A 20,500-nucleotide genomic window follows, 5' to 3' on the forward strand; every position below is an offset into this window, starting at 1 on the left:
GGTGACAATGGGCTGGGAGATGCTGCTGGTGGTGGTTGCTGCCCAGCCACAGCCCTAGCATCCTGAGCAAATTCACAGAACCAAGGCACTTAGTTAAGAGAAAATGTCCTGCAACTCACAGAGAACAGGAACGTGGATTGGTGCCTGCTGCTTAACATGACAACACAAAGAGAAAAAAAGCAAAGAACAGGCAGACATTCCACCAGTGCAACACATCTGTTCAGCATAACTATTTGAAATAGTCACATGCAAATAAATATTGCAGTGCTCAGTGGAAGGGCAGCTCGCTCTATCAGACAAAATGGAGTAAAAAATTCTGAAACATTTCAACAGTAATGTATGTTGGCACAATAATAAGCAGTCCACACCTACAATATTTCACAAGAACAGCTTTGTTAGGTCTATGTTCAAAACTGTGGAACTCACTTTGACAAAAAAAGGTGTGACAGTCATTAAAGATTACTCCAAATGTACATTGCTTAGTCGCCAGCATAATGGGTCCAGGGTAGTCCTATCTTCTCCATGGACACAGGATCAGATCCCTGCTTTAAATTAGCATCCCCAGCTGAGGGGATCATAGGTAATGTAATGGCATAACAACAGGTAATAAAATTGTCTGCGCCAATGTGCATAATGGAGGCTTCTGCCCAGCTGTGCCGTCAGTCAAAGGCTCTTGATTATAATTGGCCAAGATGGGTTTTCCCTGGGAGCCAGAGGTCATGTGTCCAAGCCCTGGCAGGATCCGTCGGCACACGGGCCGCACTCAGTACCTGAAATTGGTTGCAGCTGAGCCAGATAGAACACTCCCTTCATCGCACGGTAATGACGGCTTGGCATGCGAGTGACTGAGCGCCGCTTCCGACCCAGGTGAGACTTTTGACCTTCCATCTGTTTCCTGTTGTAGAGCCGGAGCAGAGGGGAGACCAAGAGATTCGACCAAGAGCTGCTATCAAAGCTGACCATTTACGGCACAATGAGCTCCTAGTCTGAGCTCCTCAGACTGAGGGCACGTTGATCTGTGCTGTCAGAGCAGCAACAATAAGTGATTTGGCAGAATAAGAAGATGAGAAGGATGCAAAAATAATCTACTTAGTTTAAAAGAGAGACTTTTCTATTTAAATTTCAAAAGATTCAATGTATATCTACAATCAATGATAGAGCTCAATATTAATATTAGTAGCCTATAAACAAGGTGCAAGACCTTGTCCTGGCATGTTGTTAGATAAACTTATTAGCAAGTTCTCTCAGGGTATCCATCAACTTCCACACCTACCAATATTAACAGAACACATGGAACAAACTAAGCAACAGGTTATAAATAAACATCTTAGCATTTTAAAAACAGACATTGTAAAATTTACTGACTTGCTTAAAGCAGGTACAAAATGGTACATAAGCAGTCATAACGTAATAAAACTGTTTATTTTTTCAACATTTCACTCTAAACAATATTTAATACAAACTTAAATATCTCACAATGGGAGATAAAATTAGAGACACAATAATAAACAACTATTGACTAATGTGGTTGACCACACTGATCAACATAAGTTGTTTTCACAAAATCAGTCATACATAAGCCTAAATATGTGCAAATGCTTTACTTTGAAAATAAATAGAATCCAAATGTGACCCACGTTCATGACACGTTTGTGTTAATGACACAAAATAATGGAATGCATACATATGGACATAAATGTCATAGTCAGAATCATAAACTTACGATCATTTTTCTGTTTGCTAGTTCTGTGACTGGTAAACCTATTATTTGTTCATCCAATAATGACCCTCTTTCACACAAAAATAAAAGCATTGTTTTGTAAAATACATTTAGCCATCTCAAAATAAGACCCCCTTTCCCTTGAGGTTCCCATTATTTTGTCTCTTATAGTATGTTAATAAGCAGATTATTCAGGGGAAATGTGTCCAATGTGTGTCATACTGCCTAGACAATATATACATACGCCATCATAAATCATTCAGAATGCACAGACTTTGAATTAGGCTGGACAATGTTAAGAAGGCATTGCCATGTCAGTAGCCCGCAAAACACACATCACAGTTTCCATTGCACGTCCCATATAAGGTTATAGGTTCTTAGTATTCTAGGCAAAGACATGAGATGAGGACCCAGCTCTTGCCCCTCACCACAGAGGGACGTTTTCCTACTCAGCAGTGCCACCATTAGGCATAGAAGAGAACACTCATATGCACAGGTCAGCTTTAGTAATTTATATTAGCAAGCCCCTTTTTGCAGGTTTGAAGATACATGCTCACCCTTTCATCAATTCACAGATCCTTTCTCCCATAAATATACACTGATGTAACTCTAGATTTGGTCTCGTAGTCTGGCCAGGCGCTGAGAGAGCTCATCCTGCAAATAAACAACAGGTTAGTGATAAATTACAGTGTTCTGTGTTAATCCTGACAGAGATACGGTAGATTCCTACTGGTAGATGGCAATTGGTATATCTGCAGGTGCTGCTATAAAACAATATTATACAGTTATTTAAGACAGCACAATCAGGGCTAGGGTTCCTGAAAGCATCTTGACACAAAAATAATTCTTAAATGGTGGAGAGAGCATGACAGGAACAATCTCTCTATAAATCATGATCGTTAGCACTAAGATGCTTTTATGAAACTGGATCCTGATTTGTTGAGAAGCATGCAGGGCTGTCATGGTCATGAAATTTTAGCTGGCAATTAATTGTCATATAAATAATTGCGATTAATGACTAAATTAATTACTTTTTGTTCATTGATTGCAAATCAGCCATCTTGATTGCTAGATACATTTGCTTAGTCAAATGTCTACAGTTACAGAGAAATACATACATAAACATACACATAAAAAACATGCTAGCATACATGCTAATATTAGAATTACCTACACGCAGTAAGGTCTAAAAGTTTGAGACCACTGGTGACGAGGCTGTGATCAGCATAACACTTAGAGTAAAAAGTGGAATCTTTGAATATTTACATTAATTTCAGAATGTCTTAATATTTGGTACGTCTTCCTTTTGCTTTAATGACAATGTGCACTCAAGCTGGCATGGACGTTTGTGCAAAAGCCTCTGATCAGCAGATCAAATCCACCTGAGTGTCATCTGAACACAAACTTCAATGGAAGACAATTTCACAGATTTGCTTAACATTGAATAGTGAATTAGAAATTTTGAATTTTTCTTCTTCATTGTAATTGTCATAACTTTGTTTTATTTTGTTTTTCAAAATTTTAAAACTTTCTGTTGTTTATTTTTCAGGTTTAAATGGAAAAAATACCAGGTTTGTGGTTTCAGACTATTTGGCTTCTCTGTAGCTAACAAATAAACACATTACTTGTGCTGCCCACTAAAGGTTAGATCACCACGTTAGAAATTTTCATGAGTTCCACGATGTTTCTCACTGAACGCATTAATTGAAATTCTGCATGTTGCAGCATAATATGACTGTGAAATATAACGACTGTGGAAAATAACTATAGTCACTTTAATTAACTGTAATCACCTCAAATAACGGCCATCATCTCAAATAATTGTGATTAGGCGATTGATAATTGTGACAGGTGCAGAAGCGTGCTACCCCACTGAGCACTAGCTGCTAAGTAATGACTCACTTTAAGCTGTAGCTAATCCTTATTAAGTTCCTGTATTTGCACACACAAAACAGAAAACAGATACATTACATAATTTCTGTAAGATATTTGACCTGCAGTTCGTTTGGTCACATTCTGAAGAAGAGTGTGACAGCAGGACTAGATGTAGATCAAATTTCGAACCAGTCGTTGCCCCTAAGCATGCTTTTCAGCTGTGACTAAACAAACTGAATTCAGCCAGAAACAAACAATACAATTCAGCAAAAAAGATGGGCTGTGAAATGCTCTACAGACTGGTTTATTTGGAAAATACAGAAAAGAATGAGCTCATTCTGATACCTACAGATTTATCTATAGCTCAAAAGGCTATTACTTTTTTAGTGTAAGGTATCGTCACTTTTAAAGCACATTCAATACAACTTACAAGGCTTTTTTGCTTTACTTTTTCATTATTTTGCAGAACTGTTGTATAAAAGCAACAGAGCACTTAGACTTGTGTGTTATCATGAATAACATCACAAACCCAAATGATCTACAGTACTTGCCTTCAACTTGTGCCTAAGACTAAGTCACAGGCGTAATGTTATTCACGATAACACACTCCCTCTAGCTCTATTAAATGTTTCTACCACACTGCCGTTAGCATTTTTATATCATCTAAACGGTTTGGAGGAACTCAGTGGGTGGAGTAACTGTGTTGAAACCAGCACTGCTATAAGAACATGGTGGGAAATGTCATGTGTAAAAGTTTAGCTAGCAATAGAGCAGACAGTGGTGCTTTACCTGTTCGGCTGATGCTACACTAGTGCCAACTGAGCCTGTCTGTCCCTGAGGAAGCTCCATGTTCAGATCCAACCTGTGATACATGCACATAAAGCACACAACACAGTAAAAACATCATGTGAGCTACTTTATTGGGAGGAAGCTGTCCTACAGAATCGAGTCTTAGGCAGACAGGTCAGAAAACAGCTTTTCATCTGGACTTCAGCTGCTCTTAGAGCTGCTTGCTAGCACCACTGGTGACCTCTGCTGGGGAAAGAAAAACTCTAGGTGCATCTGTAAAAGCCCACAGTACTGTTTATTCCACTTTAGAAGCACATATGGGAGGACAGGCAGGTGGGTGAGACAGAGTGCTATTGATCTGACTGGTAGATGTGCAATCCAGCTAAACGGTGGGCCAGCTTGGGGCGGGAGTTCTTGTGCCGCCGCCTGCTCTTCCTGTCTGAGGCTATTCATAGTAAGCCCAGTGGGCAATGACTTGGTGTGTGATTTGCTGAGGGTAGTGCTGGTTGACAGAGCTGCCTCTCTGCAATATACACAATACGTGTTTATACATCCGTGACAAAGAGCCCACAGGAGCCACAATTCTCCTTCAAGCCTCAGCTACCAGCCCTCAGTTGCTCTCCAGAACCTCCAACAATTAAAATTTGTTTTAAGACGGTAAGTAAGCCAAAGTAAGACGTAATGTCAATAAGTCAAACTAGTTGGCTTGAGTCGAAGACTTTACAGACCAAAATAAAATTTAACTTGCCAAATAAAAAAATTAAATGTGATCTGTGCAAATGTTGCTTGACAATTTATATGTTCTCTTTTATTGCCTTCCAATAAGTTGAACTCAGCAAATAAATAGAAATTGTGCAACAAAAATGTCATATTTAAGTTTGTTTCCTATAGAGCATGTAACTTATTTTCACAAATTGGCCAGTGTTATTCAATGCTAAGGAATGCAAAAGTCTACAGTGGTCATTCTCAGCATGTTCTCTTTCTGGACTTCTGTCTGTAACATCTAAATAAATGCTTACCAGATACCTAATGCAAACAATAATGGACTCAAACAATGGAATCATTCTTCTCTTGTGGGTGGTATTATGTGTTTCTAGGATGGCTCTTGTGATTTTTTTATGGGAAATTAGTTGTAATGTTCTCCAGGAAAAATAGCAGTGGCTTACCCAGCTTCATCTGCCATCTCATGCATTAGAGACTCCACTTCATTCTGTAGAAACACATTCACAGAGGAATTATATAAAAAGGTAAAATAATAATAATAATCATAATAATAATAACTCAAAAACTCTGTTTTTTTCATGTACACTATGTGTAAAAAGTAACTAGACACTCCTTCTAATAAATGAACTGAGCTACTGTCAGCTAATACTCCAAAACTGATCAGCCAACATCAGTATCTGACCTCACTAACATCTTCTGTAAACTTTCTCAGAAGAGTAGAATGACAAACTCTTTAATAATTATCTTAATTTTGGAAGAAATGTTGGAAGACTGCATGCTACAAACCTTTCGACACAATAATATCAGGTACCATGAGTTCAAATAAGCAAAATCACTGCTGATGCGATGGGCTGCAGTACCTGGGGCATTGTTAGTGTTGTAGTGTTGCCCATAGTGTCTTCCATCTGTGCTGTCTGCACATCCAGTGTTTCAAACTGGCGCTCAAACTTGTCCATTAGAGCCGAGATCTATGTAGCACAAAACAAACACCGAAATTAGGGATCACCGCAGATGCTGCTCAGTCCTTACACAATTCATAATAATAATGTAAATTTTGGTCTTGAGAATATAAATGTTCACTATTGTTAGGCATTAGGATACGAGCTTGTGAAACTTTGCATCCTCTATTTTAATTTTAGCTGATTGAGGAAAATACAGTTTATAAAATGAATAAAGGTAAGGCTTAAAAATTCAGAGACTGACCTGTAATATGAATTGTGGTTTACTGGAATATCATGTTACAAACAATCTAAACCATAAATGTTTTTCAGATTTCCTGCAGATATGTGTACAATGCTTACGGATAGGCAAGACAGTAGGATAAAAATCTATAGAATCAGATCTAAAGGACCCCAAGCATTCATAGTCACTTCACCTTTTCCAAATCCATACTCTTTAGTGTAGCATCCATAGACTTAACCACCCCAGCCATGGATTTGGTAACCTGAAAAATAAATAAATACAAATGAAGACAATAAAAGATCTGGCATAGAACATAACATAAGCAAAAACAACTCACCTGTACTCAGAGAATAAAATTAAATTACATTGTCCTCTTTTTAAAATATAATTTCTCAGTCTCACAGGTAGATGTCACTCTCAACAAGGGCATACGTCCAGTCTCAGTTGACTGCCATACTGTTATTTATAGTTCCCAACATGCTTTAAACAGGCTACAAAATTAACACCTGTCCTGTCACTTTTTCCCCAGTTATAAAAAAGAAGATGCAAATAGCAAAGATTCATAAGGTACAGCAGTCATTAGGACCAGTTTTGAAAAAAACAGCCTTAATGTTGCTTTTGTTCCGTGGCCAGTTCTGACCTTATTCATTGTAACAGCAGTTTGAACACGTGCAGCCACTGCATCCACTCTAGCACTCATTCTCAAGAAGTTGATGGACTGGTTCTTCTGTCGAATTGCATTTTCTGCATGTATCCGTGCTACTTCCATATTACCCTTTTGGATAGCCTGTGAACCACAGGACAGCATTAAACTAGCAACATAGCAATGACTGTCAGGCTGAATTTATAAGCTTCAGAGGTAACTTCCTATTGACCACAACAAAAAGCTGGTAATGAATAAAAAACAGTTTAGATTCAATGTTCTTGAATCTGCAGAGGCACATCTACACCAGAAGAAACACATACATCTGGGACAAAATGCATCACCTTTTTGACTTTGGCTTTTTCTGCCTTTTCTTCCTTGTCACATTTCTTTGCATTTCGTTCTAGTTCTTTGGCAGCAAACTTGAGGTTGAAAAGATGCTCTGTGATTTAAACTTAAGGAAGACACTGAAACTACTGACCAAACAAAGTCCACATAGTCTATACTTCGCAAATTCATAACAACAATCCTAACAAAACACAAAACAGTAATGAGATTCAAGTAACAAAGTAAAAGACAATGCTATAGCAAACAAAGAGTTTTTTCCCTCTCATTGCAGCAATAATAGCATTAAATGGCCAGAGAAGTTAACAGGAAACTACGCGCCACAACAAATACAACCCTGATCATTAAAAAAGTTGGGAAATTGTGCAAAATATAAATAAAAACAAAATGCAATAATGTGCAAATCATTTAAACCTTATGTTTAATTGGAAATAGTACAAAGACAGCATTTTATTAATTTTTTGAAAAATATATGTCTATTTTGAATTTGATACCAGCAACATGTTTCAAGAAAGTTGAGACAAGGACAACAAAAGACTGGTAAAGTTGTGTATAAATGATAAAAAGAGAGCACAGAGGTGTTGTGTAAAAGATGCTAAAAGACACTTGGTGGAACATCTCTAATTAATTAGGTTAATTGGCAACAGGTCAGTAACATGATTGGGAATAAAAAGAGAATCTCAGAGAGGCGGAGTCTTTCAGAAATAAAGATGAGGAGGGGTTCACCACTCTGTGAAAGATTGCACAATCAAATAGTGCAACAATTCAAGAATAACGTTTCTCAACAAAAATAGTAAAGAACTTTTGTTTTTCTTCATCTACGGTACAGAATATGATTAAAAGACTCAGGACAAATCTCTGTATGTAAGGGACAAGGCCAAAAGCCAGTATTTGCTGGCCGTGATCTTTGGGCCCTCAGGCAGCACTGCATTAAAAACAGACATGATTCTGCGGTGGAAATCACTGCATGGGCTCAGAAACACTTCTGAAAACCACTGTCTGTGAAAACAGTTCATGACTGCATCCACAAATGCAAGTTAAAACTCTAAAAGGCAAGAAAGAAACTGTACATAAAAGGGATCCAGAAATGCTACCACCTTCTCTGGGTCAGAGCTCATTTAAAATGGACTGAGGGGAAGTGGAAAAGTGTCCTGTGGTCTGACAAATCAACGTTTGAAATTCTTTTTTGAAAATCATGGACACTGCATTCTTCAAGCTAAAGAGAAGAGGGATCATCCAGCATGTCATCATCACACTTTGGCATATTATGAAACAATGAATACTGTACAACAAAGGAGATCCTGAATTGTTGAACAGCTGGAATTCTATATCAAGCAAGAAAGGGAAAACATTTCATTTTCAAAACTACAGCAATGTCTCCTCAGTTCCCAAACGCATTCACAGTGTTGTTAAAAGAACATGTGACGCAAGACAGTGGTAAACAGGCCCCGTCCCAACTTTTTGAAATGTCAAATTGAAAACTGGCATATATTTTTCAAAAACAATACAATTTCTCAGTTTCAACATTTAATATTTTGTCTTAGTATTTTCAATTAAATATAGGGTTTAAATGATTTGCACATCATTGCATTCTGCTTTTAATTACATATTGCACAGTGAAAAAACATGCATCTCCATTTTTTGTGATTTTTACTTTGCTACATTGGGGCATGGCAGCTGTTCTGTAGATTGTGTGAAAAACTCACGATGAAAGGACCAATAGACATGCTCCAAAACTGCTTAGAAAAAAATCTTTTTCCACTGACTTACAATGAAGGTTAAGAACGTTTTTGCTCTCTCCTGTAAAATTACTGTTTTAAAGATACTTGTTTGATTTCTTGGACAGCGATTATATGTTGGCGTTTATCCATCTAAATAATCTGATCCAATTTATGGCAATGTTGAAGCACAGAAAACACCAAAATGTGCAGCACAATGCTAGTCCAAGACCAGGGCTGGGAACCGCAGAGAAAGAAGCATTAGCTAAATCAGTATAATTGTGTTGCTGACTGATTATTTTATTGCCCGTATTAATACTATCCCAGTAGCATGTAGGATACATAAACTTTAGGTATGAAAATACCTATAAAAGTTCTGACTAATTAAACCATTGAGAAGTTATCCAGAGGTGACTGGTGTGAAACGGTTCACTGTAGAGAAACTTAGTGACTCAAATATCTTTACTTTGGTGGTTATATGAACCAGAAGTTGCAATGTCTACAATGCAAATATAGCCAATTTATTTACTACCCAAAATGACTATTATTCTTGATAATAAAAAAAACAGCGGTAAATCAGAAAAAAATTACTTTGGATTCTATCTTATAACATCCTGCACGTAGCTCTCCACCATGAATTTCTTTTAAAAATTTGTTTTAGGCCAAATTCTTCATATAACACAATGTCTCAGGCATCAGGCAGGGCATTCATAACCACTTCATTTATTAACTTCCTAGAGGTGGGCGATATGGCAAAATATCATATCACGGTACTTCAATAAGTTTTTTATGATACACAGTTTGTCACAATTTGTATTTTTTCTGATGGCTCATAAGTTAGAACAGACAAAGCAATGCCATCAAAAGCTATGAACTGTTTTATTTGTATTTAACCTTTTACACACTGTGCTGTGCTAAATCCAAATAAACAGGATTAATAATCCCCATTCTGTAATCAAACATGCCGTTAGCAGGTGTAACTCTTTCACGTACTCTCAGTATTAACGATATGCTCAAAAAAAAGCATATTGTGACGTCATTTATCACGATAGCGTGAAATGTTGTCATAATGCCCAGCTCTATAACTTTCTATAACGTAACTTTTAGAAGAAATAAACTCTTTAGACGTCTAGTCCGGTCCCTGTCACCACCACTGGGAACAGTTCTGACTCAGTAAGTTTGTCTTAAACAGCCTAAACAGCCTAAACAGCTCAAACAGTTTAAACAACCCGCTTCACAAAACTCTCTGAATGATTCTGTTTACATCCTAACGGTTTAATCACGCAGCGATTTTGAACAAAGTAAATGGTCACTAAATATCTGCGTTGTGACCAACTCCTAAGAAAACCGAGTTAGAGGACTTAGAGGGTCAAACAGTCAGACAGTCCGACAGTAACGGCCCGTCAGTAATGAGTGACAGGAGCCGTTACATCCGCAGGTTAAGCTAATTAGCCTCTCACACAAACCAAGCGGCCAGAACAGCAGTGAACGAGCAAAGCCCCGCGGAAGGATACTGTCCATACTGGACACCCCCGCGGACACTTCACACTCGCGGAAAAAGCTCAGAGCGTCGTTCTCGAGGTTTTTAGTCGCCCCGGGTTCAAAGTAAAAGCGAGCCTCTCCGCGCGAAGCTCAGCGCGCCGAGTCTTGTTTTGGTTTTCTGTGACACGCTAAACGCCACTTCCGTCGACGCGCAGCTCGCGTCACCACTGACGCCGTCGCAGCCCCGCCTTTGCCGACGTCACAAGCGTTCGGCAGCTCGTGCTCGAATCTGCCTCTTTTTTTTAATAGACTCGCTGTTCTCCGTCGGTTGTGGTACAAGTCCAGTGACGTCATTTTTATTTTTGGTAACGAGTAAATTGACCTTTCATCTTACCGAGCACATCTTTCGCTCTCAGCGTTCGCAGCAGCGGCGGCGGAGCATCGAGGAGAGCGACCGCCTTTATGTTTAGGATCCCTGCGTGGCTCCTCCGCGTCTTCAACGAGCTATTTTTGGACAATCACTTCGCGGTCGAACTTTGATTTGCGTTACTCCTCTTGGCCAGTGACTAAGTATGTCACCAACATTTCATACCTGTCCCCGTGTGTCATAAACAGAGTCATAAACAGAGCGGTGCTTTCAGTATAAGGGCTATACAGGGACATCATCCCGCTATAGGGCCGTGTTTGTTTACAGCTGCACCTAAAGGCAGATAATCACGGGTGCTGTGAGCCACGAACCATGCTACAGTTTAATGGAGGGCAGCTTGTGTTATCCACGCTGGCACGGACCACTTTCACTAATCACGGTGCGATACAGAACTGGCTACCGTGCGCTGTAAACAGTGGTTAGCGTGGGCTGCTGTTATCCTCGCTGAAAGGCCTGGAAGCGACCGCTTATTGCCAGAAAATGCGCGATTCTGGAGTGGGAGTACGGACTGAGGAGAGCCCGAAGCAACGGGCATGAATAGTTGGTCTGGACTTCCACTGCGGAGAGCCGTCGTTGACGTGGGCAGGGGGGTGGGGGTGGAGCAGGGTGGGGGAGGGCTTGATTGATGATTGGGTTTTGCGTCTCTACATCACGGGAACGAGAGAGAGGGATGAGTCACTCGCTGCCTGATACAATATTCAGCGCGGCCACTGCGCTGCAGCGAGCATCCTCCACTGGCTGACAAAGCCCAGATTCACTCCTCTTATTATTGTTATTATTATTATTATTATCATTATTATTACTACTTTCACTGCCTTCCATCACACATCTCTGTGTGGTCTTCGGGGGCGGGGGGGGGGGCGGGGGGGGACAGAAATGTCTTTAATCAGTCGAGTGCTGAAAATGCGGAAATGCACTGTTGCCTCCACATGGAAGTGAATGCAGAATGTGCCACTGCTTACAGGTGAATGTTCAAACAATGAGGCCATGTTAATGAGGAAAAGAAGCCCATAAGGCCGCCTTCTGATACTGCTTCGTTAATAGAAGGTGGTTTAAAATGAATCCCAGGCCGTTGTAAAAATATCATTAGTGATCAATAGCTTAGTGCATCCCTGATACTGCTCCCTGAATGGCTTGTGCTGTAAGTATGTAGTCTGTGTTGCTCTTTATGGATCTTTTTGCATTTATTGTTAACTCAGCCGTCTGAACTTCTCACACTCCGCACATTTTGAATGCAATTCATTCAGTCAGTCTCGACAAAAAAGCAGAATGCCTTCTGTCTTTTGTTGATGTGTCACCAGTGTCGTTCCAGCAGTCCTGCTGAATGAACACTGTCCACTCTTTCAGCACATCAGGCTGTTTCTGTGGGGGTCTTATGGGCGGCTCGGTGGTTCTGGCCGCGCACACACTTGACACCTGTTAACTCTCGGCCCTCGCTCTCTCGATATGTGGCACTGTTGTGACTGCGCTGCGCGGACTCCCTCAAAAAAAAAACTGTGACGCCACGTCGTCATGGAAACTGCTCTACGCTTGAGGCTCGGAGGGAGAAAACAGGGCGAGAATATTTAAGAGTTTGGTTTCAGCACCACGCTCAGCCTGGACAGCGACCGCCGCCGCGCACTGCCCTCCGCCCTCCGAGTCCAGCCCGTATGATTCCCACACAGCGGAGCCACTGACCCCGCCAACGCCGCCAACACCGACCCCGCTGGATTCTTACCCTGCTGGAATTCAACTCCGACGCGCAAATCTGTGGTTCCAATTTTTTAATATCGCAAACTGAGGTGAGTTGAGGAATTCCCATCGGCAAGTTTTCTCCAAAACCTACTGTTTTGGCTTTTGACCAGATTTGGGTTGCGTTTGTTAACTTGACTCGGCGAGTTGACTTGAGTGTGCACGGATTACGGAGGTAAAACAGGCTACGTGGACGTAGCACGAGTTTGTTTATGGTCGCAGACGTGGCGTGCGTGTCCGCGAAGTTGAAAAAAAGCACCGAGTGACGAATTCATGTCGAGATGCACTGAATCGTGACCGACCGAGGAAGCGTTAGATTAGCCGTTAAGCAGCCTTTGTGCATTTGGCTTCGGGCTATTTTGACGTTGCTATACTAAACAAGACACAGGAGATAAAGATAATAACAATATAGTGGCGCTCATTGTGAACGAGTCTGAACTATTTGGCGAAAGTAAGAATGAAGCCAGATTTCTAACATAAAAATACACGAATCATGGGCGAAGCCGAAGTTGGAGCCGGTGGCCTGCTGTCTTCAGCCGTGAGCAACGGGAAATGCAGAGTATGAATGAAACTAGAGCACTCAGAGTCAGGATGTTGAAAGGCATCCGAAGTTTTGCACACGAGCGCGTGCAATCATTTTCCAACGCAAAAGTGATGCATTGATCCTTAAGTGACGGACTGAGTCGTGTTTAAATTAGCTGGCCTTTGTTTTTAGAAGAAGAGAGAAATTCGAGTCGAGTCAGGTGGGAAAGCGCATCTGGGTGCAGTTTTTTCCCCTTCCCAGCTATGACTCACACCGGCTTGTTTGCGGGAGAGAGCAAGAGGGGGGGAGAGGGGCGGGGGAGGCGAAGGGGTGTAGAAGGAAAACAAAACCTTCCTGCCGCATCCAACTCAAGTCTCCCGTTAGGTCTCATTTGGCTGTTTGATGCAAACGAAACACGACAGAGTGCCAAAGATCTTTAGAGCGCAGCGGAGGATCAGCTGAGATGGGCAGGCGTTCAGATTTCCATGTGCGAACTTGCTGAGCTGAGTGTGGGACCCCATAGCTCGACATGGCCCTTTGGCTGGCTTCACATTTATAATCCATTACGCCACTGCCCCCCCAACCGCCACCCCCACCCCCACCCCTACCCTCTCCCCCATGCTTCATCTCTCTTATTCACATCTTCTGGTTATTCTAAAGGAGGCAGAGGAAATGCACGCGGACCCTTGAAAAACTTCCCACTGACTTCATTATTGTGTGTTGAAGCAGATTATCTCTTGATTCAGTTGAACAGCTGGAAAACAACCGCCCCCACTGTAGCAGTTCGCAAGCGAAGCAACGTGGGCAATCATGGCCCCTCAACAATGAATCAATGAAATACGACTTTAAAATAGATTGGAGACGTAAAATACTGGATATTTCTATAAAAGAGACACAATAAAGTGTGAAAACTTGTAAAATAAATTTAGGTGGAACAAAAATACTGCTCTATTATTGGAGATGAAGTTTAGATTCTAAACTGATATTCATATCAAAAAGCTACCATTTACAAAAAAAAAAAAAAAATCATTTTTTTCTGCAATTTTTAAAATCAGCAATACAAATAAGTAAATAGCACTCTTTAGTCTCACTGGGAATAACATATTTTTGTCATTTCTTGTGCCAAAATAGCTGAAGAACAGGTTTATACTTCAAAAAGCAAAATAAGCCAAAAGAATCTTTAGCTGAAAAATGAAAGTTGCTAAAATTTTTAAATTCTACAGGACTCATCCTTCAGTGGTATATAAGCAAATCTGTTTATAGCAGCTTTCACTTATCCTTATAAGCAGTAAACAGTATAAGCACTTAAATTTGGTCTAAAGAAACTGGGTTTTTGTTGAGAACTGATGTTTAGTGCCAACATGACATGAAGATAACTGTGGAATTAAAGTGAATGTTTGTGTGATCTAATGTACAACTACCCATCATTTTATCAAAGCATTTGATTAATGTTTATCTAATATGCTCTTTTTTCAATGAATTAAGTGCTGAACTGACTCTCACTGTTGAAGACCAAACCTCAGAGCCTTTCAACCACACTAACCATCCATTTTTTAGTCCTGCAGTACTCAGAGTTATTGTCATGGTTACTGAGGGCAACACAAAATGTAAAGATTTTTTAAGTAGTGTAGTTTATTATTTCATTTCGCTCTGTTGGAGAACTGATAAATCATTCTGTTTGTCTAATTGCAGATCTGTATTTGTACTCCCACACAGATACGCGCGCACACACACACACACACACATACACACACACACACACACACACGTCAGCTTGGACCCATGGCATGTGTTTTCCTTCTCTTTCCACTCATTCTGCCATTCATAATTATACTTATATTTTTTAATTAATGACGCTCAGATGATTAATGCATTCCGCTGGCAGTGAGTCATTCAGATTAACCCTGTTAGCTCTGGTAGAAAGGCGATCAATGGCCACAGTCTGGCAGAGACTGACTGATCTAATGTTGCAGCCTTATTTTTCCTTTTCTTCCAAAGTGTAGAATCCACTTAAGAGCTCATGAGAAATAATTATTTGTATAGTCATGTGTTTGTCTTAGTTCTGTCCATTGAAGCACTGAAAAACTAAGTACTGCTATCTAATTTTTTTTCTGTGTTTCATGAAATTGATCAAGTCTTGAGTAGATTTTGTTCTAGAGCTTTCTTTTTAACCAAATGCTGTGAAGGACCCACGCCCAAAGGCTGCGAAACGTGATACAGTCCTTTACCTCACAGAATGAGTCATCTAGTGAAGATACTTTGTGACAAAGAGGGATGCATGTTTTTACCCACTCAGGGAAGGAGAAAATGTCTTTTATACAAACAAAAAACAACAATTACTACAGACTGCATTGTCTCCCTTTAAGTCCAGGCTGACATCATTTGCATTTTTGCAAACTGTTAACAAAACTGTGAAAACGAAGCAGCATAAATTTTCACAACACATGTCCATGAATTCTGTGTGCATTTTTTCATATTTTCAGTCATCTGCACTAAGAAAATAAGGAAGCTATTATACCACATATGCTAATTCCCAGGCACTGATTAAAAGAATAAGCTTTTAACATACTAAATGTACAGCCGTAGCTCTCGTCATCATGCAGGAAGTCTGCAACTGAGTATTCTGTCATACAAAATGGGCTAAGAAAATGTGTATGAATGTTTGGGGGAAACAGCTGTCTTGTGAAATTGGGTAGCATATTGCACTTCAGGAGAACCGTGTAGCACGCAGTTTTATTTGCACATTGAAAGCCTTTTTCTGCACTCAAGAGCCTCTTAGCAACAATCTGCTGTGCATTATCATCAACTCCTTCTTATTCCTTCTCTCTTTGTCTTTTTGCCTCTATGTTTCTGTCTCATTGTGCCCTATCCCTGTCTCTCTATGTTCTCCAGTCCTGCAAAACATGATGGAGCTGAGGGACGACCGGCGATTCCACAATCTAACCCAAGAGCAAGTGGAGACACTGGATCAGGTTCTCACGGAGGTCATTCCTATTCACGGAAGGGGCAACTTCCCCACCCTGGAGATCAAGCCTAAAGACATCATCCATGTCGTCAGAGAGAGGCTGGTTTCCAAAAGCATCAAGGTGAGGGACGTCCGTCTCAATGGCTCCACGGCAAGTCACGTACTGGTCAAAGAGAATGGGACAAGCTATAAGGATTTGGACATTATCTTTGGTGTGGAGCTTCCTAAACAGGAAGACTTTCAGATAATAAAGGAAGTTGTTCTGGGCTGCCTGCTGGACTTTCTGCCACAAGGAGTCAACAAGGACAAAATCACAGCTCTCACTATGAAAGAAGCTTATGTGCAGAAAATGGTCAAAGTCTTCACTGAGCATGACCGCTGGAGCCTCATCTCACTCTCCAACAACAGTGGCAAAAACGTGGAGCTCAAGTTTGTCAGCTCTCTGCGGCGACAGTTTGAATTCAGCGTGGACTCCTTCCAGATCATCCTGGATACTATGTTGGAGTCCTACCTTGAGGCTGAGAGAAGAGAGGCAGCGCAACGCAAGGAGAAGGAACAGGATCCTTCCCTGATTCAGAGTACAGACTCTCAGTTGGGTTTGTTAAATGAGCAAACCACCTCTGCTGGTACGGAGAGCCACAGTGAATCAGACATTGACATATCAGGTGAAACTAAGGACATGCCCACTTTGCAGGACTGTGGGTGCCACAGCAAAACAGTCATGATGGAGGACCAATGCAAGCTTTCCACAGAAGAAATGAGTCTTGAAATAATCCATAAGGAGGAAAATGAAGAGCTGAGTGAATCTGTAATAATGACTGAAGCTGTGGAAGAAGTATCAGAGCAGTCTGATACAAGAACAGCACTTAAAAAAGAAATAGATGAGAGTCATGAAAATAAGTTGGTGCGCAAAGAGGAAATGCTAGAGGTCAATTCGAAAGGAGTCGATGCTGACGTTCAAACAGAAACTGAAGAGGTGGCCACTGTACAGAGCAGCAGTGAAGAGAGTGATAAGCAGCTCTCAGCTCCTCAAACAAACGTTCTAAAGGAGGGGTCTAAAGAGACTAAAGCTGTATTAGCAGCAAGCCCTTTAGTGCCCCCCAATGTTGAATCTGCACCTGAAATCGAGCACACAGACACAATGTGTGAGCCAATGCAGACTTCAGAAAAACCACCTGAACCTATGGTTCTCACTGAACAATGTACATTTCAGCCTCCTACTATCACCTTTCTTACACAAGCAACAGTAGACTCAAACAGTGAGTACCCTTTACCACCTCCTGCCAAGAAAACTAGTAGAAGTTCTCAAATGGTTGTTCTAAAGCATTCCTCACCAAAACCCCCCAGGAAAATGTCTAGGAAGGTCACGTGTGTGCCACACTCAGCAGAAAAATCAGCGTCAAAAGACTCGACAGTTAAACCTTGTGAGCTTGTCAGCCATTCACTTAATGGAAGTGACACAAAAGAATCAATTCCTATGCAAGTTGAATTGCCAGGTCTTACCACAAACTGCTTTGACACATTACCCAGTGCCTCACATGACAAAGACTCTCTGCTTAGAATATCAGACATATCTGCCCAAGCCTTTAGTGTTGCCTCCCAGGAGAATGGTAAACGCTCAGAGGAGACACTTTCTGTATGTTTGCCCCCAGAAGAAAGCATTCAAAATCAAGAACAGTCTTTGGAACCAGAGACTGGCAAAGCTACAATTCTAAGTCCTTTGTCTAAACTCTTTAGTGCCCCAAAGAACCAAAACATTGGGATCCAGCCTTGTCTTGAGAAAGTGACAGAAACTCAGTCTCAGCCAGTGAAACCACTTATTCAGGTTAATTCCCAGCCCATAGTTCAGGTAGATGATAGCCCTGCCCTCAGTCCAAACCTTGCCCATAAAGAGGAGACTGAGCTTGCTGCCCAAACTGCTGAGTGTGCTCAAGAACAGTCTCCAGAAACTGTCACTCAGACAGCTGATTATTTCTCCAAGTCAGTGCCACCCCTATCTACAAATCGTATTATTGATTCAGAGGAGGTAGAAACCGCCCCCCAGAGCTTGGAGCTTCCTGTTATTTCAACACAAGTTACTGAGTCCTCCATACCATGTGTGCAGCCTCAGGAACTTACTGTACCATGTACACAGGCTGTAGAACCTTCATTGTTAATGTCACACCTCCTAGAGCCACCTATATTATTACCACAGGCTCAAGAATCTCCTGTGTTATCGGTAGATTTTCCAAAACCAACAGACATTTCATCATGTCTTTTAGAACCTCCCATAACATCATCAGAAAACCAAGTGTATTCTGTATGGCCATCAACCATTATGGAATCTTCCACATTATCGTCAGAGGGATCCGTGTCTTCTATGGTATCCCCTCAAGCCCTAGAACCACCTGAAGTATTTACACAGATTCTGGGACCTTCTGTAGAATCCCCACAAGCTGTACATCCTTCTGCATTGTCAACTAACATTCCTTCCACATTACCATCATTAGATCAACAGCCTCCTATTACACCAGAGTCAGAGACCCCTGTAGACACTACACAGAGTTCAAATCCATCTGACTCTGAGGCTGAAAAGTCTCCATCACCTCCCAGAGAGGTGCCTTCTGTCACAGTGGTGGCGGAAAGCATGTATGGAGATTTTGAGCAAGCCATGGACCACTTGCGCTACAGGCTAATTGCAACACGCAATCCCGAGGAGATCCGAGGGGGTGGCTTGCTCAAGTACAGCAACCTATTGGTTCGGGACTTCAAGCCTGCCAGTGAGACTGAAATTAAAACATTAGAACGCTACATGTGCTCCCGTTTTTTCATTGACTTTCCAGACGTGAACGAGCAGCAAAGGAAGATTGAGTCTTATCTGCGCAACCACTTCATCGGCGAAGAGAAGAGCAAGTACGATTACTTGATGACGTTGCGGCGGGTGGTCAATGAGAGCACCGTGTGCCTGATGGGCCATGAGCGGCGACAGACTCTCAACATGATTACCATCCTTGCTCTGAAGGTCCTGGGGGAGCAGAACATCATCCCCAACACCAACAACGTCACCTGCTACTACCAGCCTGCTCCGTACATGGCCGACCACAACTTCAGCAACTATTATATTGCCAACGGACAGTCCCCCCTTATATATCACCCCTATCCTCTACACATACACATGCAGACTGGACTGGTTTAGCACTGAACCTGATCTATACATGGGAAGCTGCCACTGGGCAGAACCATAACCTCCTGCAAGTTAAAACGGCCACCACAAATAATAAAATCCTCAGCATGAGAAAGTCCCAGCACTTAATTGGACAAAATCCCAGCTTGAGTGCTTTAAACTTAGAAAAAGGGAAATCATGTACATAAATCAGGGACTGACAGTGGTTCTGGCTGCCAATAGACTCACTCTGCAAATCCTGGGGACCATATCTGTTCCTGGATTCATAGTCAGCTTTTGTTGGGATCAGCACAGTCAATGATAATTGGGAATTGAACACACGAAAACAGTTAAAGACTATTGCACTAGCAAAATCCACAGCTACCAGTGAGAGTGCCTGGCACATTGAAAACATAAGGGTAGAAAAAAGAGAACACAGTGAAAGGGATGTTTGGAGAAAATGGTAATTAACTACAGAATCTTCTTTTACTTCGGCCATGTAAGATGTTTAAAATGTAAAATATACGCTGAACTTGGGATTGCTAATTTGGCCAGTTCTACAATTCTCTTATCAGGGGACCATAGTAAATATTTTAGCATCAATTTATTTTTGGAGTATCTTGCTTGTAATGCTGTAGAGTCATGAAAGACGTGCATTAAATTGCATTGCCAAAAAAAAAAACAAAAAAAACAAACAAAAACAAAATTAGATAAAGAATGTGCCAATTTTTACACATTTCTCTCTGCACTACAGTGCCAAAACTGTGCATGGAAAGTAGTCATGGTGTACGATATATTTGCATCCAATGGTCACAAACTTTTGTAGTCTGAAATTACCAAGCAAATGTTTTAAATTACTGTATAAGAGCCAAGTGCATAATTCGTTTTTTGTCCAGTAACCACATAATGCAAAAACAGTGTTTTACAAGGTGTGGGTTTTAATTGCAAATCTACTAGGGAGTCTGTAGAATTTTATACCGTATTATGACATGTGATTATGAGAGAATTATGGATGTATTCAATTTATTCCTGTCATACGTTTTTAGAGACAAGCCTAAGTAGTCTATGACTCATGGCTCAGCTCCATGCTGATACTTACCAGCTGCATGATTGATCTCAGATGTAAACCAGAGTGAAATTTATATGAAGTTAAATGTCTGTATCTCTTCCATTCGGCCTTTTATCCTCAGTGGCTGTAAATGTTTTGTTTGTGTGTCCAGAATGTGAATTATGTT

General features: G+C 41.0%; 2 protein-coding genes across 2 annotated transcripts; one reads left to right on the forward strand and one right to left on the reverse strand.

Annotated features, from left to right (window-relative positions):
• Positions 1–1,443: 1,443 nt before the first annotated feature.
• On the reverse strand, positions 1,444–10,665 carry LOC118807379 (charged multivesicular body protein 1b). The gene is made up of 8 exons (XM_036569431.1): positions 10,510–10,665; positions 7,277–7,374; positions 6,930–7,076; positions 6,483–6,551; positions 5,968–6,075; positions 5,551–5,594; positions 4,385–4,457; positions 1,444–2,374 (listed from the first exon to the last, which is right to left on the reverse strand). Exons 1-8 carry the CDS (start codon positions 10,514–10,516, stop codon positions 2,330–2,332), a joined length of 591 nt encoding a protein of 196 aa, XP_036425324.1. The 5' UTR covers positions 10,517–10,665; the 3' UTR covers positions 1,444–2,329.
• Positions 10,666–12,530: 1,865 nt separating this feature from the next.
• On the forward strand, positions 12,531–20,054 carry LOC118807380 (terminal nucleotidyltransferase 5C-like). The gene is made up of 3 exons (XM_036569432.1): positions 12,531–12,685; positions 16,051–16,681; positions 18,728–20,054. Exons 2-3 carry the CDS (start codon positions 16,062–16,064, stop codon positions 19,296–19,298), a joined length of 1,191 nt encoding a protein of 396 aa, XP_036425325.1. The 5' UTR covers positions 12,531–12,685; positions 16,051–16,061; the 3' UTR covers positions 19,299–20,054.
• Positions 20,055–20,500: the final 446 nt, after the last annotated feature.

Source organism: Colossoma macropomum, unplaced genomic scaffold (assembly GCF_904425465.1).
Source record: "Colossoma macropomum unplaced genomic scaffold, Colossoma_macropomum, whole genome shotgun sequence".
Taxonomy (NCBI): Eukaryota; Metazoa; Chordata; class Actinopteri; order Characiformes; family Serrasalmidae; genus Colossoma; species Colossoma macropomum.